Source organism: Rhynchophorus ferrugineus, unplaced genomic scaffold (assembly GCF_030347505.1).
Source record: "Rhynchophorus ferrugineus isolate W39M unplaced genomic scaffold, kcgeb_rfMv2 rfM2, whole genome shotgun sequence".
NCBI classification, from domain to species: domain Eukaryota; kingdom Metazoa; phylum Arthropoda; class Insecta; order Coleoptera; family Curculionidae; genus Rhynchophorus; species Rhynchophorus ferrugineus.
Window position 1 is genome coordinate 81,515,108 of NW_027472581.1, and position 21,618 is coordinate 81,536,725.

Genomic DNA, 21,618 nt, shown 5'->3' on the forward strand with positions numbered 1-21,618 from the left:
TTATTATACATATATATTGTGTATACATGAAAAATATGGAAAGTTTATGATTATGTTATTCTTTCGGCATTTATTCACTATATTACCGAAAACCGATGACCTCAAAATGATAAAATTAACGCACAGTAAAAAATATCTTAATATTTGGTGAGGTAAACTGTGAATTCTATTTAACCTCACTTAATTGGTTACTCTAAAAATAACAATAAAGATAATGTCGAAATTCACATCGATCACTGTACTGGATTGGGTCATATTAAGGTGAGTCAAGAACTGCGAATACATTACTCCACATTTATCTCCGGATTTTGCGCATCCGTACTCTCCTACTTTTCTAATGGCGGTACATTGTTTTCGAGTGGATCAGTACAGTCGATCAAGTCAAAACAACAATAAAATCTAGGATATTTAAATTTTGTGTTACATGCTATGGTAATTATAAATGTTAAATAATTAAAGTGTTATTCTTGGTGGTTTAACACATATAAGGGCAGAATGTAAGGTTATTTTTTTAATCCGAACAGCATTAATTTGATTTATAGTGGGAATGTTAGCTACCAAATTTATGACACATCATTTTCAAATGACATCGAACAGGCGTCAGCATATGCCAAAATTTAGTGATAACAAGAACAGAGAAGAAAATGTTTTTTGTTGTGTTGAAAGTAGTCAAGGCATTAATGAGGCTTGCCCATCAAGAATAGTAGCAAAAATTGTAGTAATTGGTAATAATTAGACATTTATTTTAAATATAATATATTTTAGTAATGATTTTAAATTTTATTTCATAGGTAAAACGTAGCTAGAATTTGTTGAGAGTGGAAGTCGAAGAATGTGTGAATGAAATTCAGAGAAGAAGAAATTAGACAGCATTTTGCTAAGATTTAAGAACAGTGTACAGTGAGTACAGTACATACAATGAAATAATTAAGTTTACTAACAAAAATAAACAAGTATCAAATAAACAAAATATAACATTATCAACGACACCCTAATGATCTATCTAATGACAAGGAAAATACAATGCATTATTATATAAGAGTATAAGTAAATAAATTATTGTTGTTATTGATGTGTTAACTGAGATTTCTTTCAGCTCAAAAGTATGATAATTCATTAATTTTAGGCTAGTAAATGCACAATATGTTAATCGAAAGCTCGAGGTAGTCAATTTAATAATGGGGTTTGTGAATCAAGAATAGTAGCGTTCATAGTTGATCATAGTTTGAAGATTTTTGGGAGCTTTCGTATATAGTGGTGGCTTTCAAGTTTGCTTTTAACTATATTGGCTGTGTTTGATTTAAACGCTTTTGGTCTTTTTTATGGCAATATTTAATTATATGGTTCCTAGACATCTTGTTAACTTCTTTTCTTTCTGTAACACGCTGGGTAATAGATTCATTGCCGGAGGAGACTACAATGCTAAACATGTAACGTGGGGTTATAGATTAATAACAGCAAAAGGCAAAGAACTGGTCAAAGCAATGAAGGCACATTATTTACAGCATATCTCTACTGGTGAGCCATCATATTGGCCGTCAGATAGGAATAAAATTCCCGATACCATAGAAGTTTCTGTTACAAAAAATATTGATACCAAAACGTGCAAAGCTGAATCATACTTCGGTCTATCAACGGATCACTCAGTCATTATAACAGTGAACTCAAATATTCTCAGCAAAACAAAACCACCTTCTTTGCATAACACCAAAACTAAGTGACCAATATTTAGATAGAAATTAGATTAATATTAGTATTAATTATATATATTAGTTTAATATATCTAAATTTACCTCTAAAAACAGAAAGAGATACTGAAATAGCAGTAAAAAAAGTATAACAAAAACTATACAAGAGGCCATATGGTACGCAATAGCGAGACATATCAAAAGTTTAATTATATTTCATCTACAATTAAACAAAACATTTCCGAGAAGAGAAAACTGCGAAAGACCTGGCAACCAATCAGTACAGAAGAAAACAAAAGAAAATTCAACAAGGTCACAAAAATCTGAAAGGGCTAAAAAATAAGGAACAAAATCAAGGAATTCAAAACTATTTAGCAACAAGAAACCTCCAACTTCATCTTAACACAATCAAATTGTGGTTGAAAACGTGGCGTATCAAAGCAAATGAGACAAAATCTACCATTGTGACATTCACTCTTTGTAGAAGTTCCTCAGTAAAATTGAATAATCATGGACTTCCACAAGCAGACCACGTTAAATAACTGGGAATGCATTTTGATCGACGTTTGACATGGAAAAAACATATAGTGACAAAACGCAAACAGCTTGCGAATAAACTAAACCAAATGTACTGGCTGATAGGGCGTAAATCTAAATTACGATTAGATAGCAAGGTTTTGCTGTTAAGTCAACTCTATAAGTACTTAGGCCCATTTGGACCTATGGAATTGAGCTATGTGGTACTACTAGCAAATCTAACATAGATATTCTCCAAATGTTCCAGAATAAAGTGTTAAGAGTCATCGTCGATCCTTATATTACGTGTCCAACAAACTGATTTAGCGCGATATACCTTAGAACCCATAACGAGTGTGATTCGTAGTGTTAGTGCAAAGTACTCTGGAAGATTATTAGTGCATCCTAATGCACTCTCCAAACTGTTAACTGTGCGCGATGACAGTGTAATGCATATGCTCAAACGCAAACTAACATACGAACTAATTAATAGACATATAGAGTGAAATTTAATAATATCTAGAATAAGTTAGAATAACTTTTAGAATAAGTTAGGATAAGCTTTAAAATAAATTAGAATAATATCTAGAATAAGACTTAGATTATACATTTTACATGATCTACATCTCAGGATGGTCATATTATATAACTGAAATCATATAATAATACTTATTGCTCAGGGGCAGATTGTTGACGTTCTAGGAGATTAATAAAAAATACAATTAACAATTATAACAATTAAATTAATATTCGCAATTTCATGAATTTAAATTGATTTAGATTCAAAACAACTTTTTGTTCTATACAAGAATATTATAAACCAAATATGTAATTCAATGAGTTTAAACTAACAATAAATAGCGATCCCTCTCATTGCGGTTTCATATGTAAACCATTTGACCAAATCCTGTTCAGTAATTGCCAAATAAACTTTAAACCGAAATATAAAACTTCACCACAGAAGCGCATAAATTAAAACGGAACATCTCTGGTCCAGAATGGATTCGTTAAATCCTATTTAATAGCAATATAAATTCATTATGAACACCGTTCATTATTTGGAGTTTCGCTGATTAATAATTTGTTGTTTCAGTCAGCGACGTCGCGGATGAGTTTGTTACCAACACTCGATTTTGCTCGAATAATTTCGCCGGTATTAATTAAAACTAACCTAATCGTCACGTGTGTGAGTGCGGTCCAGCGATGAATGTTTGTTCAAATCTAAAAAAAGATACTTTTTACCAAAGTATAAACATTAGTGTCGGGTACCATCGAAAGAAAACAACTATCGAATATTTCAGTCGTGGTTACGTTTTACTATCAAATGAAACATTCGAATTATTATTATTGCGTTTGCATGTTTCATTTCATTTTATTTCATTAATTTTCAAGACTACTAAAATAGAAGTTAGCATATGCCAAAATTGTATTCCTTTTGTTCAAATAAAAACTTTGAAAGTGGTACGAGAGAAATAATATACATATACAACAACAATAATACAATTGAACTCTAAGTAGTGTTAAAGTTAATTATAACTTTTCTATACATTTTGTTTTAGGTTAAACTAAAAGCTAGATAGTCAGTTCAGTAGTCAATCCATAACTACGGTTTGTCCATCAAAAATAGTAGCAAACATTGCAGTAACTGATACAAATTAGGCATTTACCAGTATTGCTAGAATTTGTTGAATAAAAGCTGAACAAAGCTAAATTAGAATAAGAGAAAAAATTAGGTACGACCTTGTGAGATATAAGAACACTAGAGGATGATACTTTGAAAAGATAAAATTTACTAATAAGTGTTGACCTATCTTGAAAAAATGGTTGACAATATTGAAAACCGCAAACTAACTGGATTAAGTATCAAAGACAGATGTGATTGTTACAGCATATTTTGTTGTAAGTTGGGGTAACTTTATTCATATTAATAATTATATAGATATCGATATATGATATAATTTTAGAAATTAATCCCCTTCCGAAAGAAGTAATGTAAAAGGTGATATAGTTTTGTTCTTGGATAAATTATTTAATAGTTCAGCAACCACTGAAATAATAGGTACTGAATGCAAACCTTCTAAGACTTAACCGAAGTTCAATACACTAGGAATTTTGGAGCTAAGCAATTCAAGACTTAAATAGTGTTTATTACCCATGTAAGAACACATTTTTTAAATGTCATCAATTAAAAATTTAATAACTACATTGATCCCCCTCATAGCATTAAAGAAAAAAATATTGTGTAATTATACTTAACCATGATAGCTTGAAATATTTTTGGATCTATTAGAGGTCCTGGATTCAGGAATATAGAACCATCGGCTAGTATGTTTGAGAAATCATTTAAAGTGCTTATCATCGGTACATTCAATTATAACGGGGGATGAGATTGGATCACTATCAGGAGTTGAGAAATTGCAATTTGACCCTATACCGACTCCAACCAATTCCAGATGTTCCTGTGCGAACAAACGAGGCAAGGCAATGTCTCATGCCCCAGAAAATTGTTTTATATATAGTGACAGTAGGTCTTTGAACTATCTGTCTACTTTTATTCCGCGATATTACAACGTCGATAACATATTTTGTGTTAAATGTCTATAAAAAATGTAAATTTAAAATCTTTTAATTGTACAGTACTAATTGTACATAATGACCTTACAGATCGAATATTAAAAATAATAAGGTGCGCCATATACTTTTGGATAAAACAGGTGAACAGAATTTTAACAGGGAAATACTCATAGTTTGCTTTCAGTATAAGAAAATAAATAGACAGAATTCTAATAGATTGTATTAAATTGATGGAATTAAACAAATATAAATAAAAGAAAAAGACGGAAGAGATAATCTTGATTTTCTCCAAAGTCATATATTTATAATTTTTTAGATATATATATATATATATATATATATATATATATATATATATATATATATATATATATATATATACATAAATTGGCCAATAAAATTACTTGAATGGTCGATATAACCATCTGGACGTTGGGCAAAGCAAAACTTTTCTCCAGAGATAACTATTGAGTTTTCTCTCTATTACACTATGACAATAAACGCCAATCAAGCCAATCAGATCCAGTTGCGGCTCTTAGCACAGCAAGTAAAGCAAGTAATCAGTTAAAAGTAACGACATCTAGATGTTGGACGTCGCGAAACATTTCTCTAAAATTTCCTATAAAGTTAAATCTGTATTTCTTTGTATACTATGTGATCAGTTAAAATGTGGCAAAATGGAAAATCAAATTGAACCTTCAAATCTAATTAGATTAAATTAAATATCCTTACTATTCCTAAGATAACCCACCCTTATCAGACTAAATATAGACGAAAAACTGACAGAATAACTGCTCAATAAGTAGTGAAACGTATCTGGGGGGAAGTATGACGATCCCGCTCATTGAACTCGCCGGAGACCCATCAAACGCGGTGCCCACCACTTACCTTCCCGTTTCCGTTCCTTATCGCCGCTGCTTCCAGGATCACACACCGAAAATAAACTGATAAAATGCCACGTATTTATCCCCATTCAGGTCCCTGAAAATTTAAAAGCTTTCCCGAGGGCACGGTCTACAAAGGCGCCATCTGACGTCGACCCTTTTAATTCATCCAGTCCTCCTTTGAACTTATTCTGCGTTTTAGGACCTGATTTATTTATCAATAAATGGACCCATTGTCTCGCGAGGAGTTGGGGAGGATGGGGGGACGGCGGAGGGGTCGAGTCGTCGAAATTAATCAGTCGCAGGCCGGGTTTTGTATGTTATACGTTGGCGATTTGTTATATTGGACTGGCTTTGTGTAAGGGGTTGATTTTAGTTAACGAAAAAGAGGGCTCGGCGGAAGCAAAAGAGCCAGTTTATTTAAGTGTCGTTTTTGAACGTATCATCTGAAAATATTCAATCAAATAACCTTACAGAATGAGTATATAAATCATGCTTATTTTAATTATAAACAGATCGCACACACATTATAGTTAGTTATTAAATATAACCAACCTGTAATTTTTCAAATAAATATTTTCTATTTAAAATTTCTTAGCATACAAATTGCCACTAGTAATTAACTACATCTATCCAGTAATTTTTCTTGCATATTTTTCTTAAAGTCCAGATATATAGTCAATTCAAAACAGCAGTGAACCCACGTGATCTGTCAAAATTTCGCAACGTTGCCACGCCGACTCTGAGTTTTAGTACATTTTGACTTTGACCTATAACAAAATTCTAATCTAAATAAAATAATGAAACAAAAATATCGTCTAATATACTTTAACATTATAGTAACTCTAATGTATATATTATCGAGAAATTTAAATCTACAATGAATTATACAACCACAATAATTAATAGGTTAGAATCGTTTTATTATATTTATATAGATATTTTTTCCACATTAGTATATGTAGGTCGAAGGCCCATCCCCCATCTAATTAACAGTTGTATATCTGACTAACGTATTTTACTTTATTAGAAAACATATTTACCTTTTTTGCTTAGTTCTTGTTTCCTTCGATGCAATGTTTCCTTCTAAAGCCGTTTTGATATTAATATATTTCCACGTGGTTTGTTCTGTTACTACCATACATCTTTCTTGATAAAACTACATTTAATCACTGCATTCTCCTTAATGCCTTTGCCATATTTGCAAAACGGTAAGTATTATTTCTCTACTCATACATTTTAACCAAACGTCCATATATATTTTAGACAATAACATACATGCTCATAAGGCTTTCACACTCTATAATACAATTTCCCACAGTTATATAATAAGTAATCTTATATATAAAAATGAATCGCAAAATATGTTCCTAAGCGCATAACTCAACAACGCCTGGACCAATTTGGCCAAATCTTTTTTTAAAATGTTCGTTGAAGTTCAGGGATGGTTTTTACGGCGAGAAAAATTAGAATTATTGCTGGAAAAACCCTAAAAATAGCCCTTTTTGTTTGAATTTGTTTCGTGTATCAGTTGACAATTCATCTGTCATCTGTCAAAAGTCATCTGTAACAGACAACTTTTTTTTTTTAAATTTGATATGACTTGAACTCAAATCCTTTTAATCCGTACGAATTGTTTTATTTATTTAAAATTTTTTATTTGTTTAAAATTTAATTCAAATTTTAAATAAATAAAACAATTCGTACGGCTTAAAAGGATTTGAGTTCAAGTCATATCAAATTTAAAAAAAAAAGTTGTCTGTTACAGATGACTTTTGACAGATGACAGATGAATTGTCAAGTGATACACGAAACAAATTCGTATATCGTGTTTTGTGCAGAGTGTTTAGTTAGTTAGTGTTTGTTTAGTTCGTGATTAGTGAAAAAATAATTTATATTTGATATGCCTCCTATAAGACGAAGCAATTTAGGTAGAAGAACCAGAAATGCTATAAACCAAGCTAATTACCGATCTAATCGTACTGCACAAGAACGTGACGACGGAAATGAACGTGAAAGAATTCGGATATCACAAACGCGTGAAGCGCGAGCGCGACATTCAACTAATAATCGCGCAAGTTTGAATCCAGCTGCTTTCAGTTACGATGTGTCAATTGACTACAGTAACTACCAATGGGTTGTTATTGGTTCTATGAACTTGGTTTGCTCACACTGTAAGGCATTAAAATACAAAAACGAAGCCAATGGATTGTGTTGCGCAAATGGTAAAGTGAAATTGATACAATTGGATCCACCACCAGAACCATTGTACTCATTGGTTTCAGGAATAGGAACAGATTCTATACACTTTTTGACACATATTCAACAATATAACAATTGCTTTCAAATGACTTCATTTGGGGCAACAAATGCAGTTCGGGAAAATTTTATGCCAACTTTCAAGGTATGTATTATAGCAGTTACTCATAATTATTTTAGCGAACAAAATTTTCTGTCACCAAAGTTAAGATGTGTTACTAATCTTCAATTTCTTAATCATTACGAAATATATCACTTAGTCATCATATTATATGGTGATTCAGTTTCAGTGACACTTTATTATATTTTATATTTGATAGATATTAGTTAAAACTAAATATATACTTTTTAAGATCAAATATTATTTAAGTTTGATCATTGACAATCCATTAATTTATACCACACCATAATATTTTTTTATTTACAGATACAAGGGCAAATATATCACAGAGCAGGTTCACTGTTACCAGTGTCAGATAGCGACAACAAATTCCTGCAAATTTATTTTATGGGCAATTCACCACAAGAAATTGATCTGCGTTGTGCACATAACAATTTAGTAAAAAGGTCTATTGTAGAACAATTACAAACTTTATTTCATCAACACAATCAATTGATTATATTGTTTAAAACTGCCCTGGATCTGATGCCATCCGATAATCACAAAATTGTAATCAGAGCTGATAAAACACCTGCAGGTCAACATACAAGACGTTTTAATGCACCAACTATTGATGAAGTTGCTGTCGTTGTAGTTGGAGAAAACTTGGAATCCCGTGATATTGTTTTACATCGTCGGAATGATCAATTACAACGTATAAAGGAAATACACCGCTCATATGATGCACTGCAATATCCCATTATATTTTGGCAAGGTGAAGATGGCTACGATTTCTCAATAAAAATGATAAATCCCATTACAGGTAACTAAAATATTAGTTTAGCTATGGCGATAATATCTCAGTCACTATATTACGTATTTTAATTTTATATTTGAATGTTATTAAAACAAAATCTATTTACAGGTTCTGAAACCAACAAAAAAGTCAGTTCAATGAACTATTCATACCGCCTAATGATTCGGGAAAATGAAGATAATCACATATTGAAATGTCGGCGATTATATCACAAATATGTTGTTGACATTTATGTTAAAATTGAAACGGAGAGATTAACATTCATCAGGTTGAATCAAACCAAACTCCGATCTGAAGAGTATATTCACCTTCGAGATGCGATTAATACTGATGGAAATGCACAGAATGTCGGTCGGATGACTATTCTTCCAGCAACATACATCGGAAGCCCTCGGCATATGCACGAATATGCTCAAGATGCCATGTCGTATGTTCGTCATTATGGTACAGCAGATTTGTTCATCACATTTACATGCAATCCGCAATGGATAGAAATTAAGCAGGAGTTATTCCCTGGGCAATCACCCATTGATCGTCATGATATTACAGCCAGAGTCTTTAGACAAAAGTTGAAATCTTTAATGAATTTCATCGTAAAACATAATGTGTTTGGTGAGACACGCTGCTGGATGTATTCTGTGGAGTGGCAGAAACGAGGATTGCCACATGCACACATTTTGATTTGGTTGGTTGAAAAGATAAGGCCAAATGAAGTTGATGCAGTGATATCAGCTGAAATCCCTAATGTACAAGTAGATCCTGGATTGCATGAGGTAGTTATCAAAAACATGATACATGGTCCCTGTGGAACTCTTAATCAAAATTCACCGTGTATGATGGATGGTAAATGTTCAAAACGATATCCACGGACATTAATATCGGAAACAATTACTGGTAATGACGGTTATCCATTGTATCGTCGCAGATCGACAGCAGACAATGGAAAATCAACAATTGTCAAATTAAATCAACAAGATATTGAAATAGATAATCGTTGGATTGTTCCATATTCACCCATTTTATCAAAGACATTCAAAGCACACATCAACGTTGAATCTTGCCATTCAGTGAAATCGATTAAATACATTTGCAAATATGTAACCAAAGGGAGTGATATGGCTGTGATTGGAATTGGTGCAGAGAATTCTAATGATGAAGTTACCCAATACCAAATGGGCCGCTATGTCAGTAGTAATGAAGCAGTTTGGCGAATATTTTCTTTTCCTATTCATGAGAGACACCCTTCTGTTGTTCACTTAGCTGTGCATTTAGAAAATGGACAAAGAGTGTATTTTACAGCACAGAACGCAGTACAAAGAGCTGCTCAGCCACCATCTACTACATTAACCAGTTTTTTTGAGACATGCCAAAACGATGATTTCGCACAAACATTGCTATATTCTGAAATGCCAAAATATTATACCTGGAATCAATCCTCAAGGAGATTTATACGACGGAAACAAGGAAAACCAGTTCCAGGATATACAGATGTATATTCCACCGATGCGATTGGCCGGATTTATTCAGTACATCCAAGCAATGATGAATGTTTTTATTTACGACTGCTATTAGTCAATGTACGTGGCCCAACATCATTCCAACAGTTACGAACTGTTGATGGTGAATTGTGTGGATCCTACAGAGAAGCCTGTCAACGTTTGCAATTGCTTGAAAATGACGCTCATTGGGATCAAATTCTCAATGATGCTGTAATATCATCACACACTCATCAAATACGAACATTGTTTTCTATAATCATATCTACATGCTTCCCATCAAACCCAATTGATTTGTGGATGAAGTACAAAGATTATATGTGTGATGATATTTTGTATCAAATACGGAATAGAATGGGAAATCCAAATATACAAATCAGTGAAGAAATTTACAATGAAGCATTGATTTCAATTGAGGACATGTGCTTGATAATGTCAAACAAACTATTAATTCAATTAGGCCTGACCGCGCCCAATCGTCCAATGCATGACGCTTTTAACCAAGAGTTGCATCGAGAAAGACTGTATGATCTCAACGCTTTGAAAGAATAAATTCAAACAAATCTTCCACTGTTAAATGAACAACAGAAGTATGTATTTGAAACTCTTATGAAAGTAACAAATGATGAAACTGGAGGGATTTATTTCTTAGATGCACCTGGTGGTACAGGAAAAACTTTTTTTATTTCATTAATATTAGCAACAATTCGCTCACAAAATAAAATTGCACTTGCACTCGCTTCGTCGGGAATCGCAGCAACTTTGCTTGAAGGTGGTCGAACAGCCCATTCAGCACTAAAATTGCCATTAAATATGCAAAGCAATGAAACTCCAACCTGCAACGTTTCGAAGAACTCTGCAATGGCAAAGGTTTTGCAGCAATGTAAATTGATTGTTTGGGATGAATGCACGATGGCACATAAAAAATCTTTGGAGGCTTTAGACAGAACCTTAAAAGATCTACGTAGCAATAATAACCGATTTGGTGGTGCAATGATTTTATTAGCAGGAGATTTTCGTCAAACATTGCCAGTGATTCCACGATCAACGCCAGCTGATGAACTCAATGCATGTCTAAAGTCCTCCAATTTGTGGAAACATGTTAAAGTACTTCATTTAAGCAAGAATATGCGTGTCGAGTTGCAAAATGATCAATCTGGAAACATATTCTCTAAACAACTCATTGACATTGGTAATGGCAAATTTCCTATAGACATGTTGACGGCTTGCTTTTGCTATGACTATAAACAAGTCCCAGGGGCAATCATTAAGTGTTTGTGGTATTAATCTAGAAAACCCATGTTTCTCACATGGTCAATTGTATGTTGCCTGTTCCCGTGTTGGAAAACCATCAGATTTGTTTATCTATGCGCCAGGTAATCAAACAAAAAACATCGTATACCACAAAGCAATATAATGATAATAATAATAATAATTATGATTCACATGATTAACAATAAAGCGATTACTTACTTTTCAATCCTTATATATGTTTTATTTAATTATTTTTTATTCACAACGCTCTATCACCAGGGTGATGGTTCTGTTCAGGAGAATTTTTTAAAATACGTAGGCACAAAAACTGCCACATTACAAATCTTTTTGACAGGACGAAGTCTGTCGGGTCAGCTAGTATAATTATATTAATAATATAGTGACCATTAGTTGTTTCCTCTCTCATCACTCTGTTTTGATAATTATCTTCATTGAATCATAAACTAACATACTCTATGCCATAACGTTCAGCAATCTGATCCACTATGTATCTTTTCTCATGCCTATTTCTAGAAAAGTAAAAAGTAAATTACACAATTTTTTTTAATAAATAATTACGAATATCTCCATCGCTGAAGAATGACACTTCTCATGAACTTTCTCAAGCAGACGATGCATATATTTGAAAAACAACCTATAATAATTAACTGATAACATATATATTTGATACTATCTTTAGATAACGAGATATTTCTCGTATATATCCCATTATTACTTTCAGTCAATACGCTGCTATTGGTACCACAGCACTTCGAATATTCTTCACGAAATCTCACCACATTTGGCGACCGCCATAACTAGTCTGGCCTTGGACAGCATGTCACTGATAATTTTTGACCTTTCAACGAACAAGTAATGTAAAATGACAGTGTGACAGCTAACAGTGTTAATAACATTTGTTATGTCAAAAGTGTGTAGGTGCGAAAATTCTCCTATATTTTCAGATTGCTATGCGCTTAATCTTCTACCAAAACGATTTTTTTCTTTACAGTCTGTAAAGAACTCATTCACGTTTGCAATCCATTGAAATCGATGTCTAAACCATTGAAATCTGTGTCTCTAAGTTGGCTCCTTGAGTGTACACTGATACTTGAACCTTAAACGAATTATTTTATTTCCAAATCAATCTCGGAGAGAAATATGTAGAATTTGTCTTAATCATTGACCCTTGAAAGACCTAGAGCTTAGAAATAACAGACTGTAACAATTGATGATTAGAATATTTTCTTTCTTCTTTCTTCTTTCGAATTTTTTCTCTTGAACATGCACCATTAAGAAGCAAAAGCTTCTGCAGGTTGGTCTTATTACTTCAGCTATAGATGACAGTTTCTCTTCCTGTATTATTGATTGTCAATACGTTGGTCTTGTTCTCATTCTTATCAATTCCCAAGCCATATGGTCCTAACTGACCATAATGTGCGAAATTCTGGAGGTTGCAAATCAACCCCCTGAAAACCCAGGCCATCATTTTCCATAACAAGCGTTACGCACTGCACGTCTCGCAACTTAAAATCGACACCACAACAATTCCATGACTGGATAACGTCAGGTGCCTAGGTCTCCACTTCGACCGACGGTTCGGTTAGCAATCCCAAATCCAGAAAGGTTCGGGAATAGCAAACCTGCTGTATTCTCTGATCTGGTTTTCTAGCAGACTTATCATCTCCATCAAATGCTAATTTTACAAGATGTTAATTCGGTCCGTACTCCTCCACGGATATAATGTCTACTTCAAGTTTGTTACAGTCAACCAGGTGAAGCGGCTTCTGAAGTTCTCCAAAATAAGCTCCTCAGGAGAATCTTAAATGCTCCATGGTTTATCAGAAATAATCAAATTCATGGGGAAACTGACACTGCAGAAATCAAGCACTCCATATCTCAATCCTTCCACAAACAACAACTCAGCTCAAGTTCTTCTGAAAACGTTATTGTTCGCGAGCTGATCAACATGTTGGAAGCTTAGCACCGCGTCACCGCTAATCTTCCCCCCTATTCCAGGCTGAAACGATCTCATCCGTCGCTGCAGTCATAACTTTTGCCCCCATACGACAGTATCCAGTCGCGTGTTAACTCAAGTTCGCGAATCAATAGAATCGCAGGGTCCTCGTGTCCAATAATGGCTGTCCAATCAGCGGGTGCCATATCTCCAAATTTAATGTAATAGCAGTAGCGATCCACTGGGGTCAACTATGAAGCGGTTTCGGTTTAATGTATTGAAAAGCCCAGAGGCAGTCCCACATTACCCGGTCCAGCATACCCGGTCTCCGCGACCAGGTATGCGTCATGCATTCCACCGCCTGGTTTTTATGCCAGAACAAAAGAAATAAATGCTGACAAAAGCCAGAAGCCTAAACCTCAAGCGAACGTCAGATCGATAAACGAGTTTGCTGAATCATATTGAACGCCATGCCTGTTTTAAAAATATTTTCAATTTTCACAAAAACCAATAAAAAGACATTAAAGAAACAATTTATATATTTAAAATAATTGTTAGATCTATTTAAAAAAAAGTAAATTAATCGAAAGGCTAATTTGTTAGCAATAATTAAATTTTTTCTATAAAGGGGAAATCAAAAGAATTTTTTATTCGACCGTCTGCTAAAGTAAACCAGAAGAACATATTGAAAAAAAAGGGAAAAACGGAAAATTAAAATATCGGAACGATCTTACTCATCTCAAACACTTGGGAGTAATTTTCCTTTGAGGTTTTTTCGTACGCCTTAATTAAAATCCTTAATTATTCGCATCTGTTGGTCACCGATTCCTCGAAATCGAGAGCTTTGCGGAAAGGGTGGAAACCGTCTCTCGTCGAAATTAAACCCGAAAAAAGGGGGAGAAAGGAAAAACAGCACTCGTTTTTCGCTTGAAAGACGAGCGTTGTTTAAGGAAATTCGATTCCACTCAATTGATGTAAGTGATAAAATAGAAACGAAATATTTAGAAGCTGTTATATATTAATATGAACTATTATTAATATAAGTCTATCCAAAGAAGCAGTGAACTCACGTCAACAATATGTATAATCTATTGCCTATTGCAGTTTGTAATTATTTTTTTAATACCAGACAATATTTTCCTTCACATTATTCCCATTAAATAGGGACAATGCCGTCTGATATGTTTGAACATGGAACAGGATCAGTCTCCATAAGTATTTCGGTTAGTGGTATATTGTAGCGACCGCTACAACCCTTTAGGCCACCACGTATTCACCTACATCAAGTTCAAAGGTTGGCAACGCCATTGGATTGGTACCATGCGGTTCCCGGCTATAAAAGACCATCACGACAACGTCTCGTTCTCTAAACTTGCCGAAAAACCGATATTACACGCTTTAAACAGCTTCAGAGACGCACACCACATAATCCCGAACGAACAATTCGGTTTCCGCGCCAAACATTAAATCCTTCATCAAGCTGCTCGCGTGGCAGCAACAATCCACAAGGCATTAAGAAAAGATAGATTCATACTTGGACGGTAGGTCCTTTCAAGTGAGGATCGGTGACGCAGTTTCCTCTCGAAAACAGATTTCCGCAGAAGTTTCGCAAGGTGCTTCACTAGCCCCTGCCCTGTTCAACCTTTACATGGCTGATTTCCCAATCCACAAACATTCCAACACAGCATTGTATGCAGATGACACAGCCTTCTTCACAACCGGTTAGAGTCCCGACGCTACTAGCGATAGACTTACACATATAATACTTATATCTTATACAAGATAGACAAATACAACCGCCCGCAAAACACTTCATTAACCCGAACCCGAAGCGACATCGGAAAAATCATTGGTTCCAGCTGGTCATCTTGGAAAAAGAAAAAAAAACGTCTCGTTCTCTTTTATTTTCTCTACACCCTGTAACAGCACCACTTCCACAGTGCTACCATACTTCCTTTACCTAGCCGAATATCCCGTCCATCATCCCGTCGACCATATCTATCCTACAATAACGAAATAAACAAGTATTTATTCAACCAGTTTTTTCAGTTTCCGTACGAATTTCTTCCACAAAATCACCACAAAAAAGTAGCGAGTTCTCAGACAAACAATCGAATCGACAACCACACATTCCGACCGACTAGACGAACATTCCAACGTGGCAAGAAATGATTAGAGTAGATATGCAGGTCGAGAAAAATATACAGGCAAGAACTGTTTAGATATGTGTAAAAGAATGTCTACTATACCATCCTTCGGTTTGGATGGACTGGAAATTAACAGCTTAGTTATTGACTTGAACACTATCTCAGAATATGTAAGTGATTGAAACTTTCTGTATGTGGGATTATGATTTAGTGTTGACAATACCAAGATAGAGCGATGAGAGTAGAAACAAATAAAGGTTACGATAACTTTATAAAATTGTATTATAGAGTGTTAAAGACTTATGTGTGTGTAATTATTCAGAATATATATGAACATTTGGTTAAAATGTACGAAGAGAGAATTGTTTGTTGAATGTTTTGCAGATATGGCGAACGTATTAAGGATTAAATCCACTTTAATTAAGAAATATGTATACAAGGAGTAACAGAAGACACTTAGGAGAAATACAGTGATATCAAAATGATTTGAACAGAAAAAACATAAATAAGCTCTATAATAAAAATAAAATACATTACTTGGATATAGAACTATTAATTAGATGGATTAAGCCTCCAGGAGGTACCATAATTTTGAAAACTTCTCATGTTATATATAACGAAATAATATTGGCAAAATTATAATATTCATTAAAAATTGAATTAATTATATTCAATATAGTTGACGGACTACCAGATATATATTTAAAATATTTTAAGCCTTGGGGTTTTCCTAAAAAGACTAATAAGAAATACATAAAATCTGATATTAACTATAGGTCACATTTCGATGTCAAGAAATGTAACACATTCTTGCAACATTTATGCAGATTATTAAGCGTCCTATCCTCCACAATAGGTATAGCCGATTTCAGTCGATAGTTACCAACGCTATTCACGACCTTATATACGGGAGATTGCTTTCTATGTTTCTTTAATCTAGTTTTCAAGAACTTTATATATAATATAAATAGAAACCAAAAATAAATTTCATCAAATTGTCTATTTCCCAGGATATCTCGTTACTAATTAACGATATCGTTTAAATATCATGACTAATTATTCACTGAAACTATACAGCCGAATGTATGCCGTGTTATTGGCTATTTTGCTTGTTCATCGTCCAGTTTGTTGTAGTTAGACAGATCGATGTATCCAGTTACATGGTCGTCATTAACATAAACAATGCGATACTGTGTCATGTAATGAATTAATCGATTAATAGGGTACAGAGTTTTATGCGAAAGCTAGTTTCCGCTTTATTGTTTCGCTTGGATAAAGCCAAACCCTGAACGCTATTCAGTTATTACGTCGCGGTTATTATATTTGGACAGCTTTGTAGGAATCGTTATACAGAATTATGTAAAAATCGTCGCCTAATTGACTATTGGAATATTTGTATATGATACTAAATCGTGAACAATTTCTAATAAATGGTGTTAGTAATATTTGAAAATATATCTAAGAAGAATGTTGTCATGAAGTTCCAGTAGCTGTTCTAACCCATATAATAGTATTAGTAGTATTGATCAAAGGAATAGCGATTTTTAGTATTAGATGCTTGGGTGCATTCTGATAATTTTTTATTTTAAAAAGGCTTTTACTGCGAAAAAATGATAATGATAAAATATCTAATATATATATATATATATATATATATATATATATATATATATATATATATATATATATATATATATATATATATATATATATATATATATATATATATATATATATATATATATATATTGTAGCAACCTAACGATCTACAAAATACCCAGAAATATAATCCCAGATGTTGAACACGGGAGGGGTGCCAGCAGCGCCAACTAGAACCCGATAACGAATAGCTGGCAACCCCGAGACGTTTATCTGGGATGTGATAATAATTTTTTTTTAATTTTTGTCAAAATTTTCTTTCACAATCTTTTGAACTCATAGATATTTTTACATCACTGCTTAATCATCAGCGTCTCGGCTAAACATTTCTTTCGGCGCTATGTTTAAATCATAATGTCTTCCTTCGCTCGCCGTCTCCGTCATAATGGCAGACATTTTGATTTGAAAGGCTTTGGGCAGCTTCGGTCGGATACCGTCGTTATTTGTTTTTTCTGAATTACCGTAACGTATGTGACTACAGATTAGTCACAGAGCAGCTCCAGAAGCTAGGTCCCGATTGCAGTCACCGTAGACTCGTCATGTCTTCGCCGAGGGACCAGAATTGGTAACGTCTTGTCGTCGAAGAAAATAAGCTACCACGTCGTCGAACAATCGATCCTCCCACAGCGTCGATTACGGGAGCCCTGTCCGAAAAATAGCTTGTTCTCAACGTCGTCGATGGACCACATTCAAGTGCCAAAGCAACGATGAAGCAACGGTATCTGTAGGACCGGAAGATATCAACAGCCGTACCAGATCGCAACCGGACCAACCACAACCGTTTCGATTTATCATATTTTTCAAAGCCCTTTTCATGCAGCACATTTTGTTTGGTATATCTTTTTTTTGTATTTGATTTTTTTTCATACATTTTTGTATTTTTTTTGCTTAAAATAATTGTATGTAAAATTCTGGCAGGGCAGTATTGTAGCGACCTTGAGGCATGTCGAATATTACATCGTGGAATAACGGTCTACAAAATACCCAGAAATATATTCCCAGATGTTGAACACGGGCGGGGTGCCAGCAGCGCCAACTAGAACCCGATAACGAATAGCTGGCAACCCCGAGACGTTTATCTGGGATATTATTGAATGGTATTTCTAATTATTCAGTAACCTACCATCGTTTGGTTTAGACGTACCACCGTCGACTGCCCAAGCCTCGTCTCCAGGTAACACCGCTGCCATCCGTTTTATCTAATTGTATTTTTCACATTTTTTTATATAGCCAATAAATTTTTTTTGAGGGTTTGACTTAATATTTCGTCCTATAAACCCTGCATTCTCTTCGAACTTTTTTGGTCTTTCTTCTGCTTTTTCATTGACATGAGAATCACAGCTATATAAAAGTACTTCAGCAGTAAATTTATTCAAATCAAACAATAAAATGATTAGAATTATGCTTTTCGTTTGGTTGTTTTTTTATGGTTGGAGTATTTGTCCACTGAAAAAAAAACAAATTTTTCTGTCCTTTATCGCGTTTAACAGTTATTATTAATAATTCGCCTTTGCACCAATAGATATCACTGAAAGAAAATACATGCAAGCACTTAGTACGTAAAATAGACTTATTTATAGTTCAAAATTTGTGGTAAATGTTGCTTTCAGTTTAATAAAAGGAAAAGTGACATTAAATGTCATGACTTCTTTATTGAAAGGTAATAACAGTCTCTTTAAACTACTATTGAATTTGCAAACAATAGATGAACCAATATGTAACCTAATGAACCAAAACATCAAAACATCAGCAATGGTGAAAATAATGGCGTCAAATAATAATTTGTATTGAGTGTACGATGATACACAAACATGTATTGGAAGCACTAGATCGAAAATCAAGCATAATAAATGTTTGCTTGAGGACATCATAATTGTAGATATATTTTAAAATTCTTAAATGTACAAAGAATATACAAGTGGAGTTATAAAATGACAAAAAGTGTATTGGAAGTTTAATTAGCAGGAAGAAAAAGGTTGACATTTCTACTTGCCTCATTTCGTTTCCACAAAATCTTCAACCAAAATTCACAACCTCAAATAAATTGGTGCAAAATACCAAAACCGTGCTTAATTGAGTTTAGTTTGATGAATGAAATGCATTTATTCAATTATTCATCCAATTGAAGGAGCTTGAACTTGATATATCACACTCAACCAACAAAACGTTATGTTGAAAATAAATCAAGCATTACGTATTACGTAATTTTACCAGAGAAGTCTATGGTAAGTTTACCTTTCATTTTCTTCAGATGTACTTTGATTATTTCATCTTAAACAAATTACTTCATATCTAATCGTGAGTACATAAATGAACGAAGATTTCGGAATCATTTCTGATTTATGTGTATTTTTTTATTTATAAACATAACAGGTCAATTGAAAAGTCCTTGGCCTGACACATAGATGGCGCTACTAGAATTAAATTCATTTGTTTTTAGTTAGCCATAATCCTCCAAACATGCGTGTATATATTTGACAGGTGTGTGATCATTAGTTTGTGAATTATAGCATTTTGAGTGAAGCAACTTTTGTTATTGTGAAAAAAGAGATAAAAAGGAATGTCGTGTGTTGATAAAATATTGCTTTTTGAAAAGAACAAATGCAGTTGAAGCAAAAACTTAGCGTGATGCCGAGTTTCCGGACACTGTCCCAGGAAAATCAACCATCAACGATTGGTATGCTAAGTTTAGACGTGATGAAATGAGCACCGAAGACGGTGAACGCAATGGACGCCCCAAAGAGTTTGTTACCGACGAAAAGATTTTAAAAATCCACAAAATGATTTTGAATGACCGTAAATTGAAAACAGTACACAGACACTTTAAAGATATCAACTGAACATGTCCATCATATCATTCACGATCATTTGGGTATGAGAAAGCTCTGTGCAAAGATAGTACCGCGCGAGCTCCCTTTTGACCAAAAACAATGACGAGTTGATGATTTGGAGCAGTGTTTGAAGATGATCAAGCGTAATAAATTCGAGATTTTGCGTTGATATGCAGACACTGGATGAAACATGGCTCCATCATTTCACTCCGAAGTCCAATCGACAGTTATCCGAGTGGACTGCACACGATGAACCCGCTCCAAACCATGGGAAAACGCAATAGTCGGCTGGCAAGGTTATGGCGTCTGTATATTGGCATGCGCATAGAAAAATGTTCATTGGCTACCTTGAAAAATGAAGGACCATCAACAGCGACTATTACATAGCGTTATTGGACCGTTTGAAGGACGAAATCTGAGCCGAAAAAAACGGCCGTATTTGAAGAAAAAGAAAGTTCACCTTCACTAAAACAATGCACCTTTTCACAAGTCAGTGAAAACGATGGCAAAAAACTCAAGATCTGGATCAAGCGACCATTTTCTCTTCTCAGATCTCAAAAGAATGCTCGCTGGGAAGAATTGTTCGTCGAATGAAGAGGTGATCGCCGAAACTGGGGCCTATTTTGAAGCAAAGGACAAATCGTACTACAAAAATACAAAAAAGTACTACAAAAATGGTATCGAAAAGTTGGAGGGTCGCTATAATCAGTGTATCACCCTTGAAGGAAATGATATTGAATAAAAAAACTAATTTTGTCAAAAAAAGGTGTTTTACTATGGTAGGCCGGGGACTTTTCAATTGGCTTGTTAGTTCTGCGGTGCCGACTGTATCATGACGTATGCGAGAAGACTCAACATCCATATCAGCAAATATAGCCCTATCGAATATCAGATTGATCAAGAAGTTTGTGGTACCATATCGAACGCCATTTTTGTTTTTGAAACTTCTTGGCGTCTTCAAACTGGAAGTATTTTACCGGGACCTTTTTTAAAATGACAGCATCCTCTCCGAGCCATATTTTACACAAATGATTGCTAACATAATATATTAAATAACGTATAATAAAAATTCTAGTTAAATGTTGGTAATTACTTTCGCATAACATTAGCACGGTTACTTTTATCTAGATGATTAATAATTGCATTTTTTATTCGTACAACACATGCCGACACAGTTTTGTATCAGATTTACGATCATATATGTTTTTATGGCTCGCTATATTTTACATCACCATCATGGCGAATATAGGTTGTAAATTTGCTAGATGTATGGTTATAAAAATATGTTGTAAATATTCAGGGGAAATGTATGAATTTTGCATAATACGTGTCATCGTGAATGCTATAATACAGATTGTGTGGAATTGCTAAGGATTTTAGGGATTTTTCATGCTAATATCATTCGGCGTGAGTGTGTATCTTAAAAGACGGTTTGA

The 21,618-nt window shown here is 34.0% G+C and overlaps 2 protein-coding genes across 3 annotated transcripts in view; one reads left to right on the forward strand and one right to left on the reverse strand.

Annotated features, from left to right (window-relative positions):
- Positions 1-21,618, reverse strand: part of oaf (BRICHOS-like domain-containing protein out at first) — a 388,097-nt gene that overhangs the window by 257,667 nt on the left and 108,812 nt on the right. The gene's annotated exons all lie outside the window — the stretch shown is intronic.
- Positions 7,458-11,814, forward strand: LOC143190614 (uncharacterized). 2 transcript variants are annotated; one of them, XM_076395034.1, is made up of 4 exons: positions 7,458-7,887; positions 7,948-8,066; positions 8,349-8,844; positions 8,947-11,814. In XM_076395034.1, the coding sequence occupies exons 1-4, from the start codon at positions 7,566-7,568 to the stop codon at positions 10,884-10,886; spliced, it is 2,877 nt and encodes a 958-aa protein (XP_076251149.1). In that variant the 5' UTR covers positions 7,458-7,565; the 3' UTR covers positions 10,887-11,814. The 2 variants fall into 2 exon arrangements, with proteins under 2 accessions (XP_076251149.1, XP_076251148.1); XM_076395033.1 differs by having other exon boundaries at positions 7,458-8,066.